At 43.1% G+C, this 23717-nt stretch overlaps 1 protein-coding gene across 1 annotated transcript in view; it reads right to left on the bottom strand.

Moving 5' to 3' along the window:
- Positions 1–23717, bottom strand: part of LOC308325873 (vasoactive intestinal polypeptide receptor 2-like) — a gene marked incomplete at its 3' end in the record, with an annotated part of 68354 nt that overhangs the window by 35670 nt on the left and 8967 nt on the right. Inside the window, exons 2-3 of the mRNA XM_080778606.1 lie at positions 19846–19951; positions 11643–11750 (exon numbers count right to left, since the gene is read on the bottom strand). Of these exons, the coding sequence (XP_080634732.1) occupies positions 11643–11750; positions 19846–19951 (214 nt within the window). The remainder of the gene's footprint in view (positions 1–11642; positions 11751–19845; positions 19952–23717) is intronic.

Here is a 23717-nt window from a genome sequence, read left to right on the forward strand (position 1 = left end):
CTTAGTTAATAATTTGCCTTAAGACACAAGGGGAGATTGTTACAACCTTTATGGGTGTCGTTATTAAAAATCCCTTTAGCTCTTCTCAAATTAACACCCACTGGAATATGATAATACGGAACGTCCCCAGAGCACCCTGTGCTGCAGGGCGTATTGCTATGGGAGCTATTCCCATAGCAAACAGTGATAGCCCCTGTTCACAATGATCTGAGTGGTAGCTGAGTGGAAGGTTTTTAGGGCATTCTTCATGACTTGCTGTCTGAGCGGATACAGGGATGTATCTAGCCTTCCAATCCTTGCCACAGTGTGCATTGTCCATGACAAGTACTCAGTGATGTGCACACCACGCTGCTCATCCTCTCTACTGATGTCCAACTCATGGAGGGGGTACGTCAGTCATGGAATCCACACACACACACACACACACACACACACACACACACACACACACACACACACACACACACACACACACACACACACACACACACACACACACACACACACACACACACACACACACACACACACACACACACACACAGAGGAGTTCAGCCCCGGGTTAGACAGTTTAACAGTGAACCTGGAGGGACCTGTGGCGTTAGAAGCTGCACTGGAGTCAATAAGACAGCAGCCTATTGTTGTCGAGGTGGGAGATGGTGGCATGATGCAACTTGAGAAACAGAGTGAGAGGTATATAGAAAGAGAGAAGGGAAGGAGCGAAAGAAAAGAGGAGAGAGAGAGTCTGCAAAGGAGAGAGAGGGAGATAGAGAGACAATAACGGAGAATGCTGACAGAGGAGAGATGCACTCAGAGAGAGAGAGAGAGAGAGAGAGACACACACACACACACACACACAGACAAGTCAGTAAGACAGCAGTCTGTGGGTGTGAACTCCACTGGGGCAAGCAGCAGACACTGATGTGTGAAACCGTTTATATTCACCCATCATTCACGGCACACGGCGCACGCACGCACGGGCACATGCACAGGACAGCTTGGCACAAACAGAAACATAGAACCAAGAAAACTAGACTAGGTGACCTAATAGTATACAAATACAAGACACTAAAATCCATCCATCTTCAACCGCTTATCCGTAGTCGGGTCGCGGGGGAAACAGCTCCACCAGAGTGCTCCAGACTTCCTCCTGGGGGACCCTGAGACGTTCCTAGGCCAGTTGGTCAATGTATTTCCTCCAACTGCGCCTTGGTCTGCCACGGGGTCTCCTCCCAGTGGGACGTGCGTCAAGGACCTCCCTAGGGAGACGCCCGAGGGGCATCCTAACCAGATGCCCAAACCACCTAAACTGGCTCCTTTCCAGGCGAAGGAGCAGCGGTTCTACTCTGAGTCTCTCTCGTGTAACTGAACTTCTCACCCTATATCTAAGGGAGATGCTAGCCACCCGTCGAACTTCATGACCATAGCTGAGAGTAGGAACGAAGATTGCCTTCTGGCTCAACTCTCTTTTCGTCACAACAGTGCGGTACAGCGACTGTAATACCGCCCCTGCCGCTCCGATTCTCCAGCTGATCTCCTTCTCCGTCCTCCCCTCACTCGTGAACAAGACCCCGAGATACTTGATACAAGACCCCTGAGATACTCCCGCAGCATCTCCCACAGGACCTCCCGGGGGACCCGGTCATATGCCTTCTCAAAATCCACAAAACACATATGCATACTCCCAGGCCTTCTCCAGGATTCCTGCAAGAGTATAGATCTGGTCAGTTGTTCTATACGGCCAGGACGGAATCCACATTGCTCCTCCTGAATCTGACACTGAAATCAATGACACAAAAGTCTGTGACCGTGACAGTAACATGGTGACCACCATTGGCGACATGGACTAAGAATAGATTTCTTTGTTACCGGTCTGATTTCTGGATGTGGCAAAGTTGCACACTATTTTTGGCAATAATATAGTGGTCCAAATGGACAGTCATCATTAGCTGGCTCCAACCAAGGATACATTCAAAAATGAATGAATGGATGGATGGATGAACCACACCAATGGTCATTACCACAATTTCTCATTGATGCATGCAGCCCCCCCCATAGACATTACTTCATTCTCTCTCTCTCTCTCTCTCTCTCTCTCTCTCTCTCTCTCTCTCTCCAATTTATACTATGCAAACTGATTAATGTAATTGTCTTGGAACTGCTGCTGATATTAAAGACATGGCGCTGTAGGGGTTGTCCATAAACTAATTAAACTTTATAATGGTAGATATAATCTTCAATTAACAGTAATTGTTACCAAATGTATAGTCACTGATGAGAACAAAGGAGGCTGCCTGACAATACAGTAAGTTAAAGCCATTAGAACTTTATCTGCCAGTGAAAACTATAATGAATGATAATGATAGATCTACTTGAATGGTTTTAATGAGCATTCTGTGTCCTTTGGTCCACTGTTTGATTCTGTCTCCAACTCTGCACCTGTGTATAATATGCTACAGTTTATCATACTTAATAATACCTAATACCTAGTCATACCTTTTCTTTCTCTCCATGGTCTATTGATGAAGTATGGAAGCTTAGTCAGGTTATTTTTTTAAATATATTTTTTATCCCACGATTTTGTAACCCATTTTTCACCCCTGTGTCAATCATCTAATGTTATCCTGGGCTCTACACACCCTCCGCCAACCTGGGGAGAGCAACGGACTTAACTCATGCTTCCTTCATGCTTGAGTGTCCAAGTTGCTCCTTTACACCTGACAGGGGGGAGTTTCCCTGGTTGGACGTAGCGCGTGGAAGGAACACGTTATTCCAACCAGTTCCTTTCCCCTCCATCAGGCGCCCCGGCTGGCCAGGGGGAGGCAGTTTAGAGACCAGGATTACTGCATGTTTTTGTGAGGGTACCTACCTTAGTCAGGTTAGATACATAAAAAAACCTGTTGGTCCAGACAGCTTAATACTTAATACCAGACAATTGTTCAAGTCGCTCCGGTCCGAGTCCAAGTCGAGTCCCAAGTCGTTTGGTCCCAAGTCCAAGTCGAGTCCCAAGTCAGTCCAAACCCTCAGGTCCGAGTCCCAAGTCGAGTCCCAAGTAATTTGGTCCCAAGTCCAAGTCGAGTCCCAAGTCAATCCAACCCTCGGGTCCGAGTCCCAAATCGAGTCCCAAGTCATTTGGTCCCAAGTCCAAGTCGAGTCCCAAGTCTTTCTGTTGTGGGCAAGTCAAGCCGAGTCACAAGTCGAGTCACAAGGTTGTGTCAAGTCTAGAATTTGAATTTGTCATGTGACTTGTCATGATTATGAATTGATTACCCAGGACCGAATGGAAACAAGACAGCAAGGACTTTTTTCAGTGATCCCTTTTTGATCAGTGTTTGACTGTACCCTATACCGATTACATTTCTGCCAATAAAGTATTCAATCAATGAATCAATAGATATTCCCCACTGTATTTCACTGTACTATGGCTCCCCCTAATGGCCGTTTTGTCCCTGTACGCTGGAGCAGAGACAGTGCAATCTGCGCATGCTCACAACTGTCACTTTGTGCCTCCGTGTTGACACTAGTTTACAGACACAACTTCACACTTAGTTAGTACATATGGAAATATGGAATATACAATTTGGGTGTCTTTCAGCAACACTAACTCAAAGGTAGGAAGCAACTTTTCGATCTACTGCAGCTGTGTGGTGAAAATAAAGGTTTTGCCTTAGTGTGCGAGTGGAGTTGCGCTGCACACCGACGCTGTATTCAAATACCCTATGCTCGGAAACAAAACAAGTCACAAGTCATCTTGTCTCGAGTCGAGTCGGGAGTCATTGGCTAGCAAGTCGGAGTCAAGTCTCAAGTCTCGTTGGTCTTTTACCTTCCAAGTCCGAGTCGAGTCGCAAGTCTTTACATTCAAAGTCCGAGTCGAGTCGCAAGTCGTCAAATATGCGACTCGAGTCAGACTCGAGTCGAGTCACTATGACTCGAGTCCAATTGTCTGCTTAATACTATTGATTTTATATACATATTTATACTGTAAGCTCATCTCTAAGTTGTCAGTTCTGATTAAGATCCTTGAAAAGCAATGTTTGTTTTTCTTCTGAGTTACCAATAATTAAGAGTGGTCTAACCTAATGCTTATAAGTAACTGACTACACTTGAACACTGAAGGCTGTACTCTTGTGAATATGATGTTTGTTTTTCTAAGAGAATGTGAATGGTTGACATTCATACTTGTCCCTGGGCTTCTGTTATAAAACCCTGAATACAAATATTTTGAAAAGAAAGAAAGATCCTTGAAAAGTTTAAAAGTGTGCCCTTGTGAAACTTATTTTACAGTGCTCAATAAACATAAGAAATCACACCTGTGTGAAGTGAGGGGCGCTAATATATTAAAGTCTGATTAGTGATGTAATGGTGATGTAAAACATTAAATTCTCTTTATTGTTAATGGCATTTCATGTTTGTGTTAGTAGGTACATTTTTAAAACAAACATTGAAATAAAAACAAACATTAAACCCATATAGGAGGGGCTAGCGCCCCTAAAATCACACCCGTGTGAAGTGAGGGGCGCTCTAATCTTACAACATCGAGGTATGAATGTAGGTGATGTAATGATGATGTAAAAAAAACGGTGACCAAACAAATTTCTCTTCATTGTCAATGGTGTTTTTAAAACAAACTAAAAACAAACATTAAACCCATATAGGTAAAGTAAATCTTAGATATAAACTAGAACTGCACTCTGCCGAGTGCATACTTGCTTGTTGCACACTAGTAGGCCATAAATGGCCTACTAGTGCGCAAGCAGAGCGCGCAAGTACTTTCGACCGCTGGAAAGTATCACATCTCAGTATCTCTGTGAAGGAACGTTTGAAATGTATAATCATTACGTGTAACTATTTGCTACCTAACTACTTTTTTACAGAAAAATGAATCATTGATATGTGATGAAAAAAAAGTAGATTTACAAATTACAAATCACATTACAAGAGTATGTAGTTGTAATTTGATTAGCAGTATACTGTGGTTACTTGGTTCCAAAAAGTGAAGCCAAGTTTTTTTCAACCGTAAGTCTGTGCCTGGTTTGCTGGGACCAGTTACAACATTACGTCATCGTTGAGAACTGGGACCAGAGTACATGGTGTGTATATGTATGACTAGCTCTCAGTGATGACGTAAGAGATATGGTCATCTGTGTAGTCTGGTCCCAGCAGACCAGGCACAGATTTACAAATTACAAATCACATTACAACTACATACAGAGTATGTAGTTGTAATTTGATTAGCAGTATACTGTGGTTACTTGGTTCCAAAAAGTGAAGCCAAGTTTTTTTCAACCGTAGGTTTGTGCCTGGTTTGCTGGGACCAGTTACAACATTACGTCATCGTTGTGAACTGGGACCAGAGTACATGGTGTGTATATGACGTAATGTTGTAACTTGTAACTTGTAACTAGTCCCAGCAAACCAGGCACAGACTGTATGTAGTTGTTCTAGTTACAACTACATACAGAGTATGTAGTTGTAATTTGATTAGCAGTATACTGTGGTTACTTGGTTCCAAAAAGTGAAGACAAGTTTTCTTCAACGGTAAATCTGTGCCTGGTTTGCTGGGACTAGTTACAACATTACGTCATCCTTGAGAGAGTACATGGTGTGTATATGACGTAATGTTGTAACTTGTAACTTGTAACTTGTAACATTACGTCATATACACACCATGTACTCTCTCAAGGATGACGTAATGTTGTAACTAGTCCCAGCAAACCAGGCACAGATTTACCGTTGAAGAAAACTTGGCTTCACTTCGAAGAGACCAAGCGAAACGATTACTTGCGCGCTCTGCTTGCGCAAGTAATTACACTACACCTAAAAGTCTGACTGGCTTCTGAAAGCAACATAGTACTATTACTGCGACGATAAAGGTTGGGAATGATAGTATTGGCATGTCACACAAACTATATGGGGTAGTTCTCTCAGATGTCCAGCTTGATGGTTCTGCCTTAGGTGTGCTGTTATTTTCTATCTAATTTATATCATTCGTTTAGGTCAAAATTATGCCAAATCTCTTTTTTATGCAAATTATACAGGGAAAGAAAGCCTGGCTACCGAGGCTAATGTGATGCCGGTTCTTGCCAAATTACATGCAGCCTTTTTATGATTCAGAATGAGCTTTCGCAATTAAGCTGATTTTAAATGCTGATAAAATGCCATTTCAAATGGAATCCTGAGAACACTTAAGATATTATTACTGCTCAGGGAAAGAAGCTAGTCTCCTGTTATATATCATGAATATATCAGAATTTGGCTTGATGACGGCCTCCACTTTAAAACTCAAGTAGATGATCTTCTTTAAGCTTCTGTAGGAGGCTATAGGCTTTGAATTATTTCAAACAAGTCCCGTTATTCCTCTGAAGCCAGAACTTGAGTACATGAGCTGGGAATTGAACACACTTCCTAATTGACATTCAGAGAGATAGAGATAGAGAGAGAGACTGCATGCAGCATATGGGTGTGAACTTTGACACACGCACACGCACACGCACACACACACACACACACACACACACACACACACACACACACACACACACACACACACACACACACACACACACACACACACACACACACACACACACACACACGTGCGGGTCTGTCTTTATTGTGTCGATAACGGAATGCTATACTGAATGTTGTTCAATTGGAAGCTGACCTGTCTGACCGATCTGATTGTGGCATCCACACTGTAAGGGCAGGGCCTGATTAAAGCTTCGTAGGCCACATCCTGGGGCTACCCACGCACGCCCAGCCCCACAGTGTTTCAGCACCATAGACAGCGCCTTTATTTTACCCATACAGAGGCAGTCTGTCTATCAAATACAAATTGGCTACAACAAAATGTTGCCAGTAGAATCTATTGCATGTAATCATGAAAGATTGCGCGATGTCTGAGATGTCTGCAATAACATTAGAGGTCAAGTGCAACTTCTTGTTGATGCACATGTTTTTAAATTGCTGTATAGCATGCAGCTGACAGGGTCTGGGTGCAAGCGGCTTTAATTCACATAATGTGTGTTTACATTCCTTTATCCAGCAGCTCCTTCCCCCCCCCCCCGGCAGCCGGTTTCTGGCTTCGAGGTGGAAAAATAAACATTTTGAAATGTATTTTGTACTAGCAGCCATTGTTCTTCGAAATAATTGGAAGAAATTCCAAAAAAAGTGTACCTCAAGGAGACATCTCGTAATCAGAGTTGGCTGGTCTACATTATGTTGGATATGCCACATATTCACACACGGTTGCCGTTTGCAAGGCAGAAAAAATATATATTGTGTATTTGTGTTTGATCATGGGTGGATGTGGGCTAACGTTGGGCCCCCTGGAGCCCTGGAGCCCCCTGGGCTGCAGCCTGTGTGTTAATCGGGGCCTGACTGTGGGTGTTACTTGTGCTTCTGCATGCATGTGTGTGAAAGTTTGTGCAGCTTCCCTCCTCCACACTAAACTACTGTACTGTACTAGCAACACTAAATCTCTCTGTTGAAACTAGTTACTGTGAATATTTAGATTATTATTTTTTTATATACATTTTTATCCCACGATTTTGCAACCCATTTTTTCACTAATTGACACTCCCAGCGTCAATTATCTAATTTAATCCTGGCCGCTACACTTCCTCTGCCAACCTGGGGGGCAACGGACTGACCTCATGCTTCCTTCTATGCATGAGGAGTCCAAGCTGCTTCTTTTCACCTGACAGGGGAGAGTTTCCCCGGCCGGACGTAGCGTGGAAGGAGCACGTTATTCCTACCAGTTCCTTTCCCCCCCTCCCGGCTTGCCACACAGAGGAGGGAACACGCCCCCCAGCATCCCCAGCGGGAATCGAACCCAGGACCTTCTAGCTGTGAGGCGACAGCACTACCAACTGTGCACCGTGCCCCCTTTTTATAAATTGGACATCTTCAGATATCAGATCAGGCATTTGTGACTAGCTAAAAAAAATAGGGCCAGCTATAAAATAGGGCTTAAGTGGTCAATAATTGATAATAGTCCAAAAACATTTGGATTTTGAATGCAGGACATTTAATTCTAGCTTAATTTTTACGATTTTGTCCTTACGTCCAAGTACTTCTTCCCCCACTGTGGCTGTGAGAACTCGCCCTACGGTAACAGTGTGAACAGATTGTGATCCTCTTCGCCATGGCCATGCGCCACTGTCCTAGAGGGATGGAAGCTCACCTACGGGTGTGCGGCGGCTGTCCGCACTCTGGTGGCTGATTGGCCCGGGATGACAGCTCCTAAATTACAAGGACAGCTGACAGCAGACAAACTCTACTTGTCCTTCCTGGCTTCCAACATGAGCAGCTAACAGCTCTGTGTGAGTGCATCACATCCTGTTGTGTGAAACCTCCGTTTATTGTGGTAAACTTTAAATACCAAAAGTCTAGGAAGTAGTAGGGGTGAGAAGCCATTTTTATTTTGTCGTTGTCTTTTAGTTACATCATCATTATTCATGTGAAGCACTTAGTGGTTATTGATGAGAAATATGTAAAAAAAAGTTGTGGTCATACAGTAGAGCGAACATTACTCTCGTAATTTAAGGATTTGGGGTAGATTATCCACATCATGTGTGCAACTGTGTAATGTTGTGTCTTCCTCTGTAATGTATCTTTGTTGTCATTGATGTTTTATGTGTGGCTGTAGCTGGGGTGAAAGCCCAAGACAAATGTCCCTTGTGGACAATAAAGTTTACCTTGACCTTGACATTGTCACATTTATAAACCTATACTGTATGTTAGTGTGAATCTAGTCGTCTTACAAAGGCAGAATTCTATGTCCGCGATTGGCAAATTCTACTATATCATGAGCCCGAGGGACAGGACTTCAGACTAATTGGCTAGTTGGAAGAATTGAGGTCACACACACACACACACACACACACAGACACACACACACACACACACACACACACGTACATGTCATTTTTTCAATTTGGCTAAAGGAGACAGACCGTCATCACACTCATCAATATGGCCACAGGCTGCCAGTTTGTTAATGCAACTGTCGTAGATAATGACATACCACATGATCCAAGAATGTTGGTTACTGGGTGACGTTAGTCTGATCAATGCAGATTTTAACAAAGAGTATTTTGTGTCACTCGCCTGTACAGCCGCAAGGACAATTATTCTGGTAAATTGGAAATCTGAAAAGTCACCTTCACTGACTGAGGCATTGGCTGAATGAACTTTCATCATACTGTACACCGGAAAAGATACTGTGAAAAGATTTGGGGTAGGTTCTTTGTGGTTCTATACCTTCAATATCCCCTCTTGGTTGATTTCACTATTCTCTACTTTAGTTGTTGTTGTCAAAGGGTGCTGCGGACAATATTGAGTTTGAAGGCTGTGTAGTTTCCCTTTACCTTTCTGGGACAAACGCGGGAAGCGAACGCAGCTCGTACATATTTGGGTTTTTTTAAGATTTATTTTTAAGTTATTATTTTTTTTAAGTTACGTTATTTTTAAGTTAAGTTTTTAACTTAGCCATAACCATATAAGGAGTCCCCAAAGCAGCTATACGTCCAAATATGGAGTGTGTTGCATCAATCACAAACAAATCACTCAGCTCCATATATGGGCACAAAGGGGGGGGACACAGACACACGCACAGACATGATCTGCTAGGTCTCATAGTAAGTGCTCACTGCGTTCGCAATCACTGCGTTCGCAATCACTGCGTTCGCAATCACTGCGTTCGCAATAATGCTAATAAACCTGCCATGTAGAGTTTAAAAGTTGCCGTACAGTAGCCTTTCTTTCTCACTTGTCTACAATGAAGTACCCAACGTTTCTTTCGGGGGAGGGGGGCTGGGGGGGGGGGGGTTGAAGTATTCGCCTCTACATGCAGATGTTTCCAAAGTGAGTGCACCGAGGTCCTAATGCACCGAGGTCCTAATGCCATTCATTCACACTTAATCAATGAAAAGACACCTCTATCCTATCAGGAAATCCTGACATTTTGTGAACACATTTCCATTTCTTTACCCAAGAGGGACAGAGCTGTCAGTCGATTGTATTCCATAACCAGGAGGGACTGCACTGGAATTGCCAGTTGGTTTTTCTAACTGCAGTGGTAAAACGTACTTAGGATAAAATCACACGGGGTGAGCACTGAGCACCGGACGTGACGAGACTTTAATTTAATAGAGCACTGCCAGACGTGATGAGACTAGAGAAACGCCACTCTTCTAATCACTAACAAAGCCAGGCCCCTAGCCCAAAGTTTCAGTAGGACCCTCTGTTAGATGGAAAATAAAGGTCTGATTCCAATCTCTACAGTTCTTGAACTAACAGTCTGATAAAAGGTATGATCAATAGCACATTCTTGGGTGAGATCATATCTGGGGGATAGAGAACAAGTGGTACAAGTGGTCCAAGAATTTGGAGCAGACACTCTGCTCTGGCCTCCGGGGAGTGCGCGTGCAAGTTTCACGCCGATCGGGCCATCGGTGCCGGAGATTAGATGGACTGACAGACAGACAGACAGACAGTCTCTGTCAATATCTATAGCACTAATGGTAGGATATATATTGCTATTCAGTGCAGGAAATCCTAAAATACTATTTCAATGGTGTCTGCATTGTATGCGGTTTCATTTTCCAGATGCTTTCATGATGAGAAGATAAATAAAATCTCACCACTACAAGACTATTTGTATGTTTTAAAAAAATATATATATATATATATATTTTGGCAGGTATTGTCTGTGGCCTTTTAGCACTGATTATTTAGTACTGACTGAGTTATTAGCCTGCGAGATAATTCCAAAAGTGATTGTATTGTATAAGTCTGTCAACATGTGATGTATGCAATATTCTTGTTTCCTATATAACTGTGATTTTGTAAATCCTTTCTGTAATGTCCACGCCCACAATCTGGTGATGTCATCAATTAGTTGCGAACGCACTGAGCACTTACTATGAGACCTAGCAGATCATGTCTGTCTGTCTGTCTGTGTGTCCCGCTTTTGTGCCCATATATGGAGCTGAGTGATTTGTGTCACCATGACTCAGTCATAACCATATAAGGAGTCCCCAAAGCAGCTATACGTCCAAAACCCAAATATGTACGAGCTGCGTTTGCTTCCCGCGTTTGCGCGTCTTACTGGTAATTCTCAGCACCTGAGCTGTATTGTTTTGGAGCTCTTTAAGAGCAAGTTCTTTGTCTGTGAAAATCATATAGCACTGACGAAGGTCTTAGGACCGAAACGTTTGCTTTTTAATTGCACCGTGAGCACAGAGCACCATAAGAGCATGATGAAAAGTCTCAGTCTAAGGAGTTTTACTTCTTTTTCTATACGTGGGCGAGTCTTTTCCTGTCAAAGTTTCCCTGCTAGATCATTAGCCATGCAGGATTTCTGCTCGACTCAGCAGACTATACTATGCCACATAGAGAAAGTTGAGAAACTCTATAGTATGTTTGTATTAAGGAGTGACCTAACGTTAGTGCTGCTCCATGGGAATTTCAATAACAGAACAAGTAAAGAAAACATTAGAAGCTAGGGTAACATACTTTACATTAAAGCTACTCATGAGATTGAGTCATTTGTGTATAACCAATCTGTACGATACTGTACAAAACAGAATAATATGCTTTGGTCCTTTTCCATTCATTTGTAAATTCATCTGCCTTACCGTTTCTGCCAAATAAGGTCTTGAGCACTCTGGGGCAGGGGATAGTGACTGTCTCGCCGACCTCAGTCTGTTCCCAACAAGCAATGTTATCCCATGATCCTTTGCAACCTGGAAAAGAAAAAAAACCCGAAGACAGTGTATTGGTTAGACGTTAGAGAACAAAGCTTTGAACAGTACTGACTTTGTCTTTCATTGATTGCTATATATAGGCTTACTATCTTTATATTTGCTCTACAATATATGTTCCATTAGCAGCCATAAACGGAGCAGTCTTCTGTCTCTGAAACACCACAGAGGTTGTGCTGTACAAATGTACCCCTATATGATTAAGGCTGTGATGGGGATTTTGTCACAGAAGTATTCCGTGACAAAATCCAGTCCAGTCTTAAGTGTCATTTTGAGACAAACCATGAGAGGCCTTTCAAAGATCAAGCAGACAAGGCAGTCGGTCAAAATTCCAAGTATGCAACCTCTGAACCTCTGACTGACGGTCTATGGTCTGTGGTCTGTCTATGCAGTCTTAAAAGTTACGACTATTCAATATGTATAATCACTGAATCTGGCTGCTATTCAATCACTGATGTAACCTGTATTTTAATTGTCACAAATGTTGTCACTCCATGAGTGGATACTGTGGAGGTTTTTTTTTTTACCATCCTGCTTTCTTTCTCCCTTTTCTGTGGCAATTAAAGGTTGTATTTTCAACTTCAGGGACATTATATTTCCCTATGCCTTTCAGAGAACATGATTGCAGAAGAGCAAATTGAAAATTATGCCGATCAGTGATTGTACAATTTTAGCTTGAGGCCCCAAGTATCATTTGCTTTGGTTTGCATTTCTAAACACTTTCTAAAATTGTCTAAAGAGAATGCATCTATTGGTCAAACCAATATTTTAAAGAGAACAACGTGAACAGATGACAGTAGGGGGGTCAAAGATGGTTTTCCTATACAAATATGTAACACACATTAGGCTGATGTTATTCCATGTTATTCCAACCAGTTCCTTTCCCCTCCATCAGCCGCCTGGTGGAGGGTACCTACCTAGGTGACGTGACACGGGGAGGTATTGTATTGTATTGTATTGTATTGTATTGTATTGTATTGTATTGTATTGTATTGTATTGTATTGTATTGTATTGTATTGTATTGTATTGTACAGCACTGAGAGTTATGTACTGTGAAATCACTATCCCAACTCTAACTCTACAGGATTTTATAGAAACTACAAATTGAGAGAAAAAGAAAAGATGATGATGGCCTAGGCCCTAGTCTTTGTCTCTCTCACACATTTGAGGTTACGTTTGAGAGCACATTGCACAATGTCCTCAAACTTCGGATTCGTGCACTCCTCGCCCATTGCACTTCACAACATAAATATTTGACTGAGAAATATGGAATGAAAGCGACGGAGAGAGCGCGGAAGGGGGGGGGGGGGGGGGCTGTATGAAAAGTCAAAAATAGATTTTTGGGGATTTGGTGTGTAGACTCAAAAAAGTGGTCCAAGTACAGAGCCCAAGTATACAGAGCCTAGTTAGTCTAGTTTAAGCGCTTACAGGACAAGCAGCTGGTGAAAGTAAACAGGACAATCTGGAGGTGGTTTCGAAGGGGAGGAAGCTGGAAGCTAGTATCTCCCTCCCACCTGCTCTATGATGAATGTTACTAGGGCCTTACCCTTCCAATATATGAACAAGAAATTATGTACAGTGTGGGTAATGCGATATAATAGATGACATTGATTGGCAGCGAATGAATGATCTTGGGAAGATGGGTTGAACTTGGGCACAAAATGAATGTTACTATAGATAGATAGATAGATAGATAGATAGATAGATAGATAGATAGATAGATAGATAGATAGATAGATAGATAGATAGATAGATAGATAATATGGCCAAATATGGACACGCTCATTCCATTTTGTGGTCTCTGCGAACGTAACATTGTGGCTGCTAATTCACCCGTCCCAGGCTGAATGGGACTCGAAAACCCCTGTTCTATTTGTCTGGCACGGTTTAAACGTTGCAAATTCGTTGGGGAGTGTAACCAAGTCATGCAAATGGGCATTACATGTAGTGTTGTCCATATGGCCTCCCTGACAGATAATCATTCCCAGGTTCACTTTGTCATTTCACATGTTTGCACATTGTAATGGGAATTTTCGAATGCCAACTACAGTGCCAAATAATGCATTATTGTGTATTTATCTTCCTTCCATTGAGTCTCTTTGCTCACCAATGTGCTCAGTCTAATTCATGCAGCTGTCAATCTAACAGCTGACTTTATGACTCCTCCATGCTGTCAGCAAAGGTATACTTATTTGTGTGTCGCCCTTATGTTTTGCGCAGATCCGTATATGGACAGTTAGTATTTGCATCTCTGTTAAGACAAGACTATAAGGACTGTCTGGGAATGGGGTGGAGGAGGCTTGCGCCCGGAGCGGCTGCTGGAACAGGCAAGGAGGCCTGTTCCTCGCTCTCTGTATATTGTTTCTCTGCTGAATATTCTTAATAAATTCTCAATACTTCACCCTGAAGAACTTTGTCATTCCTTCATTTTTGGAAGATTATTTAATCTACAACAACATTATAAAACGAAAATCGTATTCAGGACCAGCAGTGTACATTTAAAACCTATCAATAAAAGGAATAAGCATAAAATCCCAAAGTGCAGTGCATTAAAACTGAGCAGCATATTATTTATCTTTTAAACAGCTAAAGTGCATTTTATTTGACTTAAGAGTTCAGTAGCCTGACAGTCCCCGGATAGAAGCTGCGTTTGAACATTTCAGTCCTGGCTTTGATGGCGCGCAGCGTCCTATACCCGAGGGGAGTGGGTCGGAGGCTACGCCCGTCGAAGCCATGGCTTTTTTTTTTTCACGTTGATACAGAGGCTATTCTCTGCACACCAGTCCACTAGAGCGGCTCTTCCTGTAGGCATACCAGGATGATGGTAGAAGTCTTAAGACACACCGGGTACCGCCGCCTGGGAGAGTGAGATATAAAAAAAGTTGAGTTCCTGAGCGCAGTCCCTCAACACCCTATACCAGGGATATTATCTGGGCCCGTTGCTTTCCGGGGATTTATGCGCTGTAAGGTCCTCCTCACCTCCTCAGCGGACACGCTGAGCGGCCGCTGACCCGGTGGAACAGGGGAGGTGGTGTTGGCAGCCTTGAACCGGGCGTAGAACGTACTGTATTGAGGGCATCTGGGAGAGATGGATCCGAAGGGCATTCAACATCCCTCTTGCCGTAGTCAGTGATGCTTTTTATTCTCGTGTGTTATTTGTGGAGAACTGACCCTGAATGTTTTGAGCATACTCCTCTTTTGCTCTCTTAATTCCGGCATCCAGATTCCTCCTTGCTGCCCTCGGGGCTGGTGCATCTCCATATCTGAAGGCTACATCCCGCTTCCTTCAGAAGGCGCCTCACCTCTCCATTAAACCAGGGTTTCTGATTGGGGTGGATGCAGGTGATCCTCTTGGTGACTGTGACATCGATACATTTACTGATGTAACCGCCAACGGCTGAGGCATATTCCTCCAGCTCAATCCTGCCCTCATTTGTTGCAGCCTCCTTAAAGATCTGCCCCATATATGGAGTTCTTTGTCAGGCATGCCCAAATATGGAGTCTATATGCAGATGTCAGAATGATGTCAGAACGGGCAGGGGCCCTAGTATCCAGAGCCCGGGCAGAGGCCTTTTCTGGACAACCGTGGGTCCAACCGACCCGACACCGGGCACTGCACTCCCTGCGGTGGCCAATTGGTACACTCATGCACTCCCTGCGGTGGAGTGGAACACGTGTGGCGAGCGGTTCTCGAGTTACGTGGATTACACACGGACAGACGTACACTGCACAGACAGACAGACAGAGACTTACATGACACTTTTACTGGCGATAGAAAGCACATGATACCTGTCTGTCTGTCTGTCTGTCGTTAGTCCTATAGCCCGGATGAATGGGCAATTGGGCATACCGTAGTAGTTGGTTGGTTGTCAGGGGAACATCACAACCAATCGTGTTGAGACAGACACAATAAGTGACTTTGAATCATTCTTCCTTGGCGCCAAAAACAATTACTTTACAGTTTTGTGTTCTTTCTTTTGGCTGTCATAGGCCTTTTAAGGATAGAAGACAAAACTGAAGTGATTATAAATTACTGGCACATTACATCGTTGTTGCCATTTCCAATGCATTTACTCAGTGTTTACGTATAGGTCGATCATTGTCGACCTATACGTCAATTTGTGTGTTTGTATAATTATGGTAAACTATTTTGTTATTTTCCATAATCTTAGCAAGCATGGAGATGAACAGAATGGAGTCTTGAGGAACTCACCTCGAGGATGTTTAACATAGACAAAAAATAACTAGTACCTGTCCTTTAAGTACAGGTACAAATTTCTACTGTGCAGAAAGTCCTGCCCATTCTCCAGTCTAGTAAAATGTTGTGGTCACCCGTATAACAATACTTAAGATCTAGTAATGTATAAGACTGAAATTCTGCCACAGCCTTTGTTCTCGGGAATGTCCTTGAAGACCTTAAGTTGGGCAATAATGCCACATATTCCTATGAACTTTCCTGTAAAACAACAACCAACCGAACTATAACTTGTTTTACTCAAGGCACAGTACAGCATAGCACTTTGAAAATACATCTAAAAAAATCCTAAAAGATAGTCAGAAAGATTTGGAAACAAAAGTCATTATTTTCCCTCCATAACCTGTAAGCGACGGAGGCCATGCTATTATTTGAAATTGAGAGTTCACCATTTAATTTTAATTAACAGAGAAGTAGAAGAGAAACTCAGATTGTCCTTCAGTGAGTGACAAACACTGAGGAAGGCCAAACGGGCGGAAACGCGTACGTTTTCAGTCTCAGAGGTAAATAAAAGCATGTAAAAGGACATGATATTTCCTTTTAACTGAGGTTTAGATGAAGAAAATGCCAGCACTCCATTATATTATAATGAGTGATGGCATTTTCTTCATCTAAACTTCAGTGACAATCACATTCACCACAGAGGAACACTCCTCATTAAGTGACCAGAATACCCACGGTCAGTCAAACACCACAGCCTCAGTGACATTCAGCCATAATGATGACCATCATTCTGCAGTGGTGGAAGATTTTTCCTATGCCCAGCTTTGAATGTTTGTGTAAACACAAATGTTGTTTCAACACAGAACAACACAGAACAACACAGAACAACACAGTGTGTAAACAGAACATCGAAGACAAAAGTGATAACGCCCCTCACTTCACACGGGAACCATTGGCTCTGTACTTTCACAGTTCTTACCACCATCTACACCAAATCTCTTCGCCAAAAATAGTCAATCTACAAGTTCAAAACACGTCACAACGTGGTGTGTTGGATGTTCTGTAAAAAATAATTTAAAAGTTAAGTCGAAGCTGAACAGAAGTGTAAAATATGGAATTGGATATGCTCAAGTAAAGTAAAAGTACCTCAAAATCTCTGTAGCCTATAATCGCTGAAGAAAGCCGTCCCTTTTTTTCCTTGAGTATAAATGTAGTTAAATACTGCCCTCCTGGCGTGCTACAACAGTCCTTGGACATCACTGGGTCTGTCCACCTCTCCAGGCCACCCTGCCCCTTCAACCTCCCCGCACTTGGGAGTTCACAAACAACATTGAAAAAAATGGTGAATGTTTGGCATCAAACTCACCCTCACTATAGCCCTCGTCCCTCGACCTCTCCCCCACCCCCTTCTGTAGCTCCCCAGGCTCAGCCATGGCACCACCCCCCCCTCCCTGTGGCTGTCAAGCACAGTGTGTCACAGCTACTGACATCAACACTGGTAAACATAACAACTGCTGTCCTCAGGGTCGTTGCTGCTGTGGAGATGCCATTTGTGACCGTTCCCATATCAAAGCAAAGACAAAAGTGTGTACTTTTGCCACCAAGAGATTATGCAACTTCCAAAATACTGTTATCCTTATTCTTGTTGACAAGATGTACCCGACCCACACTGCAAACACATCTGATGTTATATCTATTTCATGTCAGACACTTGTCTGAGTGTCAGCTTTACATTATGTCTTTAGGAATAGTTATTTTGTGTAATGTACTACATACTGTACATGAAATATCAGGCTATTGTTCTATTTCCATTTCCCTCTTTGTCAGTGCTTCATCTGGAGGGCATGCCACACAGATGGATAAACTGATTTGAGGATGCACCTACTTGTCTACTCGTCAGCAAAGACTGGACGGGTTTTAGCCTACTTCAGGAAAAAACTGAAGAAGCTTGGCATGCCCATGGAGATCATCACTGGTATGGGAACTGTACTGACCTCACACGCAAAGCATTGCAGAGGATCATGTGGAGTGGATGGAACTTCTGTCCATCCACGACATAGTTCAACTGACGTTGTGTCAGCAAAGCTCGCAGGCTTATCAAAGACCCTAGACAACCCAACCACTGACTATGAGTCGCTGTTACTTCACAATTGGCTTCGTAACTACAAAGTCACCGGCAGTACTCTAGCTATAGCTAGCAGTGATATGCCTTATTCACATTTCTTTTGATGTCAGTTTTCAGGCTGCCAAATATAGATAATTGGTAGTGCCTTTATGATTCTGTCGTGCACATGAATTGTCAAGACGTGAGGTGTCAGGCTTGCATTGGAATGGTGGGGTTTTCCCTCTATTTTAATGTCCTCTTCATTCACAATAACTCCACCAGCAAATTATGTCCCTAATTGCTTTCAATTGCATTAGGTATTACTGTACTGCATGTAGCCTACTGCTTTCTGATATTTAAGAACTATTCCAAATAATCCACAAATGATGACTACAAAGCCCTGACACTGTGACTCAGACATATTGGTCAGATCGGCAGTGTGACCTACAGTAGGTGTGATGGCCGCGGAGGGGCCTGAACTCTAGATGTTAGGGCCATGTAGCAATCTGAACCTCTAGTAATTGAAAAGGGCATACAAATTGACATGCTAAAGACACAGCAACAATAACCTCTTCTTCAACGTATTACACATCTCCATCGGTGAGGCCTCTAACCAAGAACATACAGTACTGTTCTTGAACTTCTTCAAGAACTTCTTGAACATTGCAATGCTCATCTTGTACATAATCTAGGCCTACTGTTCTTAAGACTTAATTGCAATGCTCATCTCGTACAGTGTTATGTGGAGGTGTCATATTTAAATGATTATTGAGGAGAGACTTCCGCTCACTCGAGTTACTAATAAAAGCAGGTGCGTCGGCGACAAAGCAGCAGAGTGCAGACACGTAGGAGGAGGAGGGAGACCCGCACACTGCCACTTGGTTCAAGAGCTTTTTATTTAATATATGCACAATATGCAATGTTTGGGTCTTTCGACCGACATGCCTGAGGAAGGTGGAAACGTTGCATATTGTGGACATTAAATAAAAAGCTCTTGAACCAGTGAAAGTGGCAGTGTGCCGGTCTCCCTCCTCCTGTTTAAATGATTCAAATGTCAGCTGCCACTACAACACCCGATCATTCTAGGGGAAAGAAACAGCTGGTGAAAAAATACTGGTTCACAGGTTCTTTTCTACATTTCCTGAAATGTAATAAGAGGGCAGCACGGGTCCACCTTGAACCGAATACCCGAGAGCCGAACCGATATACTGTATATTGACCCTCTGGCAGGGTCGGATCCATTCCAAATTGCCGCGGGTCTCGGTCGGATCGTCTGAAATGCAGTTACCCGAAATTACCCGTGAGGATCCGAGCTTTATATATTAAAAAATAGATAAATGTAATTATTACATTCTAAAGTCCATATTGTCAACGAGGGCTGGGTCATGCATCAATATGCCGTCTCTCTCGCTTTGTCTGTCTCTCTCACCCCAATCCCGACAGCGCACGCACGCACGCACACACGCACGCAGCTATATGCTATATGCTGCCCTCTAAAATGTAACCCGACAGAGATGATAATATGGTTGTAATGGGAACCTCTTATTTTTTCTGTGAGAATGTGTGTTTTGATATTAATGAGTATATTAGTGAGTTGACCGATTAGGTTGTCCATTCTGACCTCCGACCTTTGTGCCTCAGTGGACGTGTGGTGGTATTTGTTGTCCACTTTGGGTATATAACAAAACTGTCTGACTCTCAGTCAGTGTATGTTAGCTGAGACTATGACCTCAGTTAGAGTTCAACTGTGTAAAGAGGTGAAGTTGTTGTTGACCTTTGGAGTCGCCAGAGCTCTCCTGCTCCCTCAGCCTGTGCAGACAGTCGGCCTGGTCTCTCTCCAGCTCCAGCATGAAGTTACACGTAGGGTGTCTTCCTGTCACCTACAGGGGGCAGACCAAGGTTAAAGGTCACACAGTAGCATTATGAGTTCATTAGTGTGTGTGTGTGTGTGTGTGTGTGTGTGTGTGTGTGTGTGTGTGTGTGTGTGTGTGTGTGTGCGTGTGTGTGTGTGTGTGTGTGTGTGTTCGTTTGTCTTTGTTTTGTTAGTAACATTTCATGACAATAACTACAAAAGACTTTCATTCAAACATTAGCTTCCTCCCCATGTCACTTATGTAGGCTTCCTGTTTTAATCACGTGGCCCAACAGAGATTTCTGCTACAATGCCTTTCTCATGCATTGCCAAATACATATATATTTCATAGACAGGAAAGAACTTGTTACATTATTGACCTAAACATTAGCCTTTTGAAACACTGACCCTCCTCGCGTTTCATTATTTTAAACCTACCGGTAAGTTGCAACACTATTAGGTCATTGTGGCTGCTAGCCACTGCCTTGATTTGACCTGAGTTTCTCTACTGAGTTTCTATAGTCTCAACTCGAATGGCGCTTCTCTACATGACCTGCATGGCACAGTTTTTTCACCCTCTCCACTACCAACTGCACCACACCAGGCCTCAGTGCACTGGCCTTTTTTAGCTACTCATCTGGGGTAGTAGGTACTGGTACTGCACCTTGGATACGAACTGTGCTGAATGGGTAAGAGCTATGCTTTAGGTCCAAAGACAGTAGTGATGTTACTGGAAAGGGAGGCATAACCCTTATAATAATATAATACTTACACACAGTAAATGCGTGTCTGTCTGACTGTCTGTCTGTCTGTCTGTCCATCTCACTTTCTGTCTCTGTGTCTCTCTCTCTCTCTTGCTGTGTCTCTAGGACAAATTGTCAAACGTTGTCGAACGCAGTGCTTTGATGTGGTGTCTGTCGGATATACAGTCTACACAAGCTTCCCTCCAGGAACTGCAACTTGAATACATTATGTCGGATGATCAAGTGGGGAAACTTGGGGAAAATCTGGATGCAATCGGCGGAGTTGTGACACCATAATCACAACTTGGCCCTTTGGTAAAAACTGAAAATACGCTGGAACAGTAGAAATGCCTCAATAGAAGTTGTGGTTTGGTGGTATAATGAGTCTCTTGTGTGTGTGTCCCTCATGCTCGCACTATCCATCTGTGTGTGTGTGTGTGTGTGTGTGTGTGTGTGTGTGTGTGTGTGTGTGTGTGCGCGTGCGTGCGTGGGAATCATTTGATTAGAGCCCTCAATCCAACCCATTGATGCAGAGTCTCAAGCAGGAAGGCATTGGGTCCCATTTTGTACAGTCTTTGGTATGACCCGGCCGGGAATCGAACCCCGACCTCCCAGTTTCAGGGCGGGCACTCTAACCACAAGGCCACTGAGCTGGTGTGACAAGGCCAATGTGCAGTAAGACTAAGACTAACCTTGCATTCCACCTCGGAGGAATACTGGTCTGTGTTTCTAATCGCCTGTGTGATCCGGTCTAGACCGGAGGGTAAAAAAAATAAAAAAATCTTTTTCCGATTTGTGGTTTCCGGCTTTTTCGGCATCGCTTTGTTTGTTTGTCGTTAGTCTCGCCAGTCGCTACGAGTTGGAATGAAAGATGGATATACCAAAACGAACTATTCCAAGAAGTACTTGAAGAAATGTGTCGGATTCATACACCGCATCAAGGCCTTCATTGGGTAGGCCCTAAAATGATGATGCCCTTTTGGCTACTTCTGATTACGGCTTGGGGTTTCCTGCCTGATGACTACAAACCAGTGAAGTACTACAACAACATAACGTAAGTTACCATCCGCTCTCGACCGGATCATAAACCCAAAAGGGAATGCTTCTCAGGCTACAGTATGACAGTTGCAGTCAGCAATTGGCACTAAGGTATTTTCAGTGTTTCAAATATGATACCCTTTGAAAAAAGTTTGGACACTACTGGTCTATAGCAGGGGTGCCTACACTTTTTTTTTAGACTTGAGTTGGGAGCTACTTTCAAAATGACGGGCTCAACAAGATCTACCCACGGAAATAATGATTATACCATTGCTGAAAATAGTTTATAATACCTGGGGGGCTTTAGAATAGCGGAGTTGCCGTTGCATATAAGACAAATGCACTTGGAAATTGGAAATAGAAGGGGAGGAAATGGAATAGGCAGGTTTTTTTGTATTTAATTTGTAAAATGTCAGTAGCATAATGATAGAATGCGCGGGAAGCACCCTATGATCCGACGGACCATTGCTCCGAAGGAGCATTGGTCCGAGGTGCGCTGGGGGTCGGGAGAGGGTGGGTGGTTAGGTTTAGGTGTCTGCCCCGGGGGAGGTTAGGGTTAGGGTGAGGGTTTGAGGTAGGTTGTCGATCGGACCAATGGACCGTCGGCATATTGACGCATATTGACGGATTCCAGATCAAATGCCCGTTAAGTCACCTTCCCAGACCTGCCAGACCTATGCGCACACACACACACACACACACACACACACACACACACACACACACACACACACACACACACACACACACACCAAAATGACATGATATTATTGTGTGATATATATTAGCATGACAGAGAGGTTATGTCTCCTTTTCAGTTCCCTGGGGAACAAACTGAGGCAGGCCAGGAGCATCATGGTTTGCGATAGAAACCTCTGGTGAGTTCATGAAAGTCACTGCGCTACTCAGAAATAACCACAGAAGAAGCTTAATTCAAAGCACAATATTCCAACAGAGATAAGGAATGGGGTTTTGCAGAAGTCATCACAATCCCACAGCCCACCCCTGCCCTGCCTCATTTGAGGAAATATGAATATTGCAGAATTTGGCTCCGGTCGCTGGAATTTCAAAGAAAATAAGTCAGTCTCCCATCACGCACCCAAAAACACAGCGGGCCCTATTTAATTGAGTTTCTTAGTATACTGATGTTTAAAAGAAAAGAAGGGTTCTGGGGGCATTTCATTTTGTGGTCAAAGAACTGAACTCAAAAGAGAGAGAGAGAGAACACACACATCACACAGTTAAAACAGACACGATAAAGGGAGCAGTTTGCAGACATTTTCATAAAGAACACATGCTTGCTGTTGTCGTTGTTATTAAATACAACCAGAACCATTTAGAGACTATAATTGTATGAAACAAGTTATAGAAGCCCCATTTCCATATTCAATTACAGGATAGGTCCTATGTGTTGTTTTTGATTTTATTTCACCTACTCTCTCCGTGCCAGAAGAAAATCGTAAAATGATTTACCCCGTTTTTTTTGTACATGCTCCCTATGTTTTACAGTTAAAAAGGAGGTGGGGGGTGGTGAAGGCAGCGTCCGTTTCCAGCGGTGTGTGTGTGTGTGTGTGTGTGTGTGTGTGTGTGTGATAGTGACTCACAAAGTGTCTAGACTAGGGTATAAATCTAAAGCAGCTGGATTGACTGATGGGGTCTTTCACAGAAATCAATAGCAACATGAGTGAAGGCCATTTTAAGTTTCTAAACACACTACCAGGAAGGCATGAATACTTTTTTTGTGAGCTGGATACCAAGAAACAATAATCAGAAGGTTTTCTATGTCACTAAAAGTACATGCAGGATGCTTGCTGTTAGTTGAAGCCAAATAGTCCACATGCTTTATTACTTTAGCATCAACAAAGAATGCAAAATTGACTTTTTGCTTTGGCGATGTATAAATAAAGAACTTGGCAATGTAAACTATTCGTAAAATGTTAATGTTTTCTCATGCCAGTAAAAAGCCCTTTGAATTGATTCACTCAAGGTCACGTCCGATGTTTGTGGAGATTG

Source organism: Protomyctophum bolini (genome assembly GCF_963924005.1).
Source record: "Protomyctophum bolini genome assembly, chromosome: 12".
NCBI classification, from domain to species: Eukaryota; Metazoa; Chordata; class Actinopteri; order Myctophiformes; family Myctophidae; genus Protomyctophum; species Protomyctophum bolini.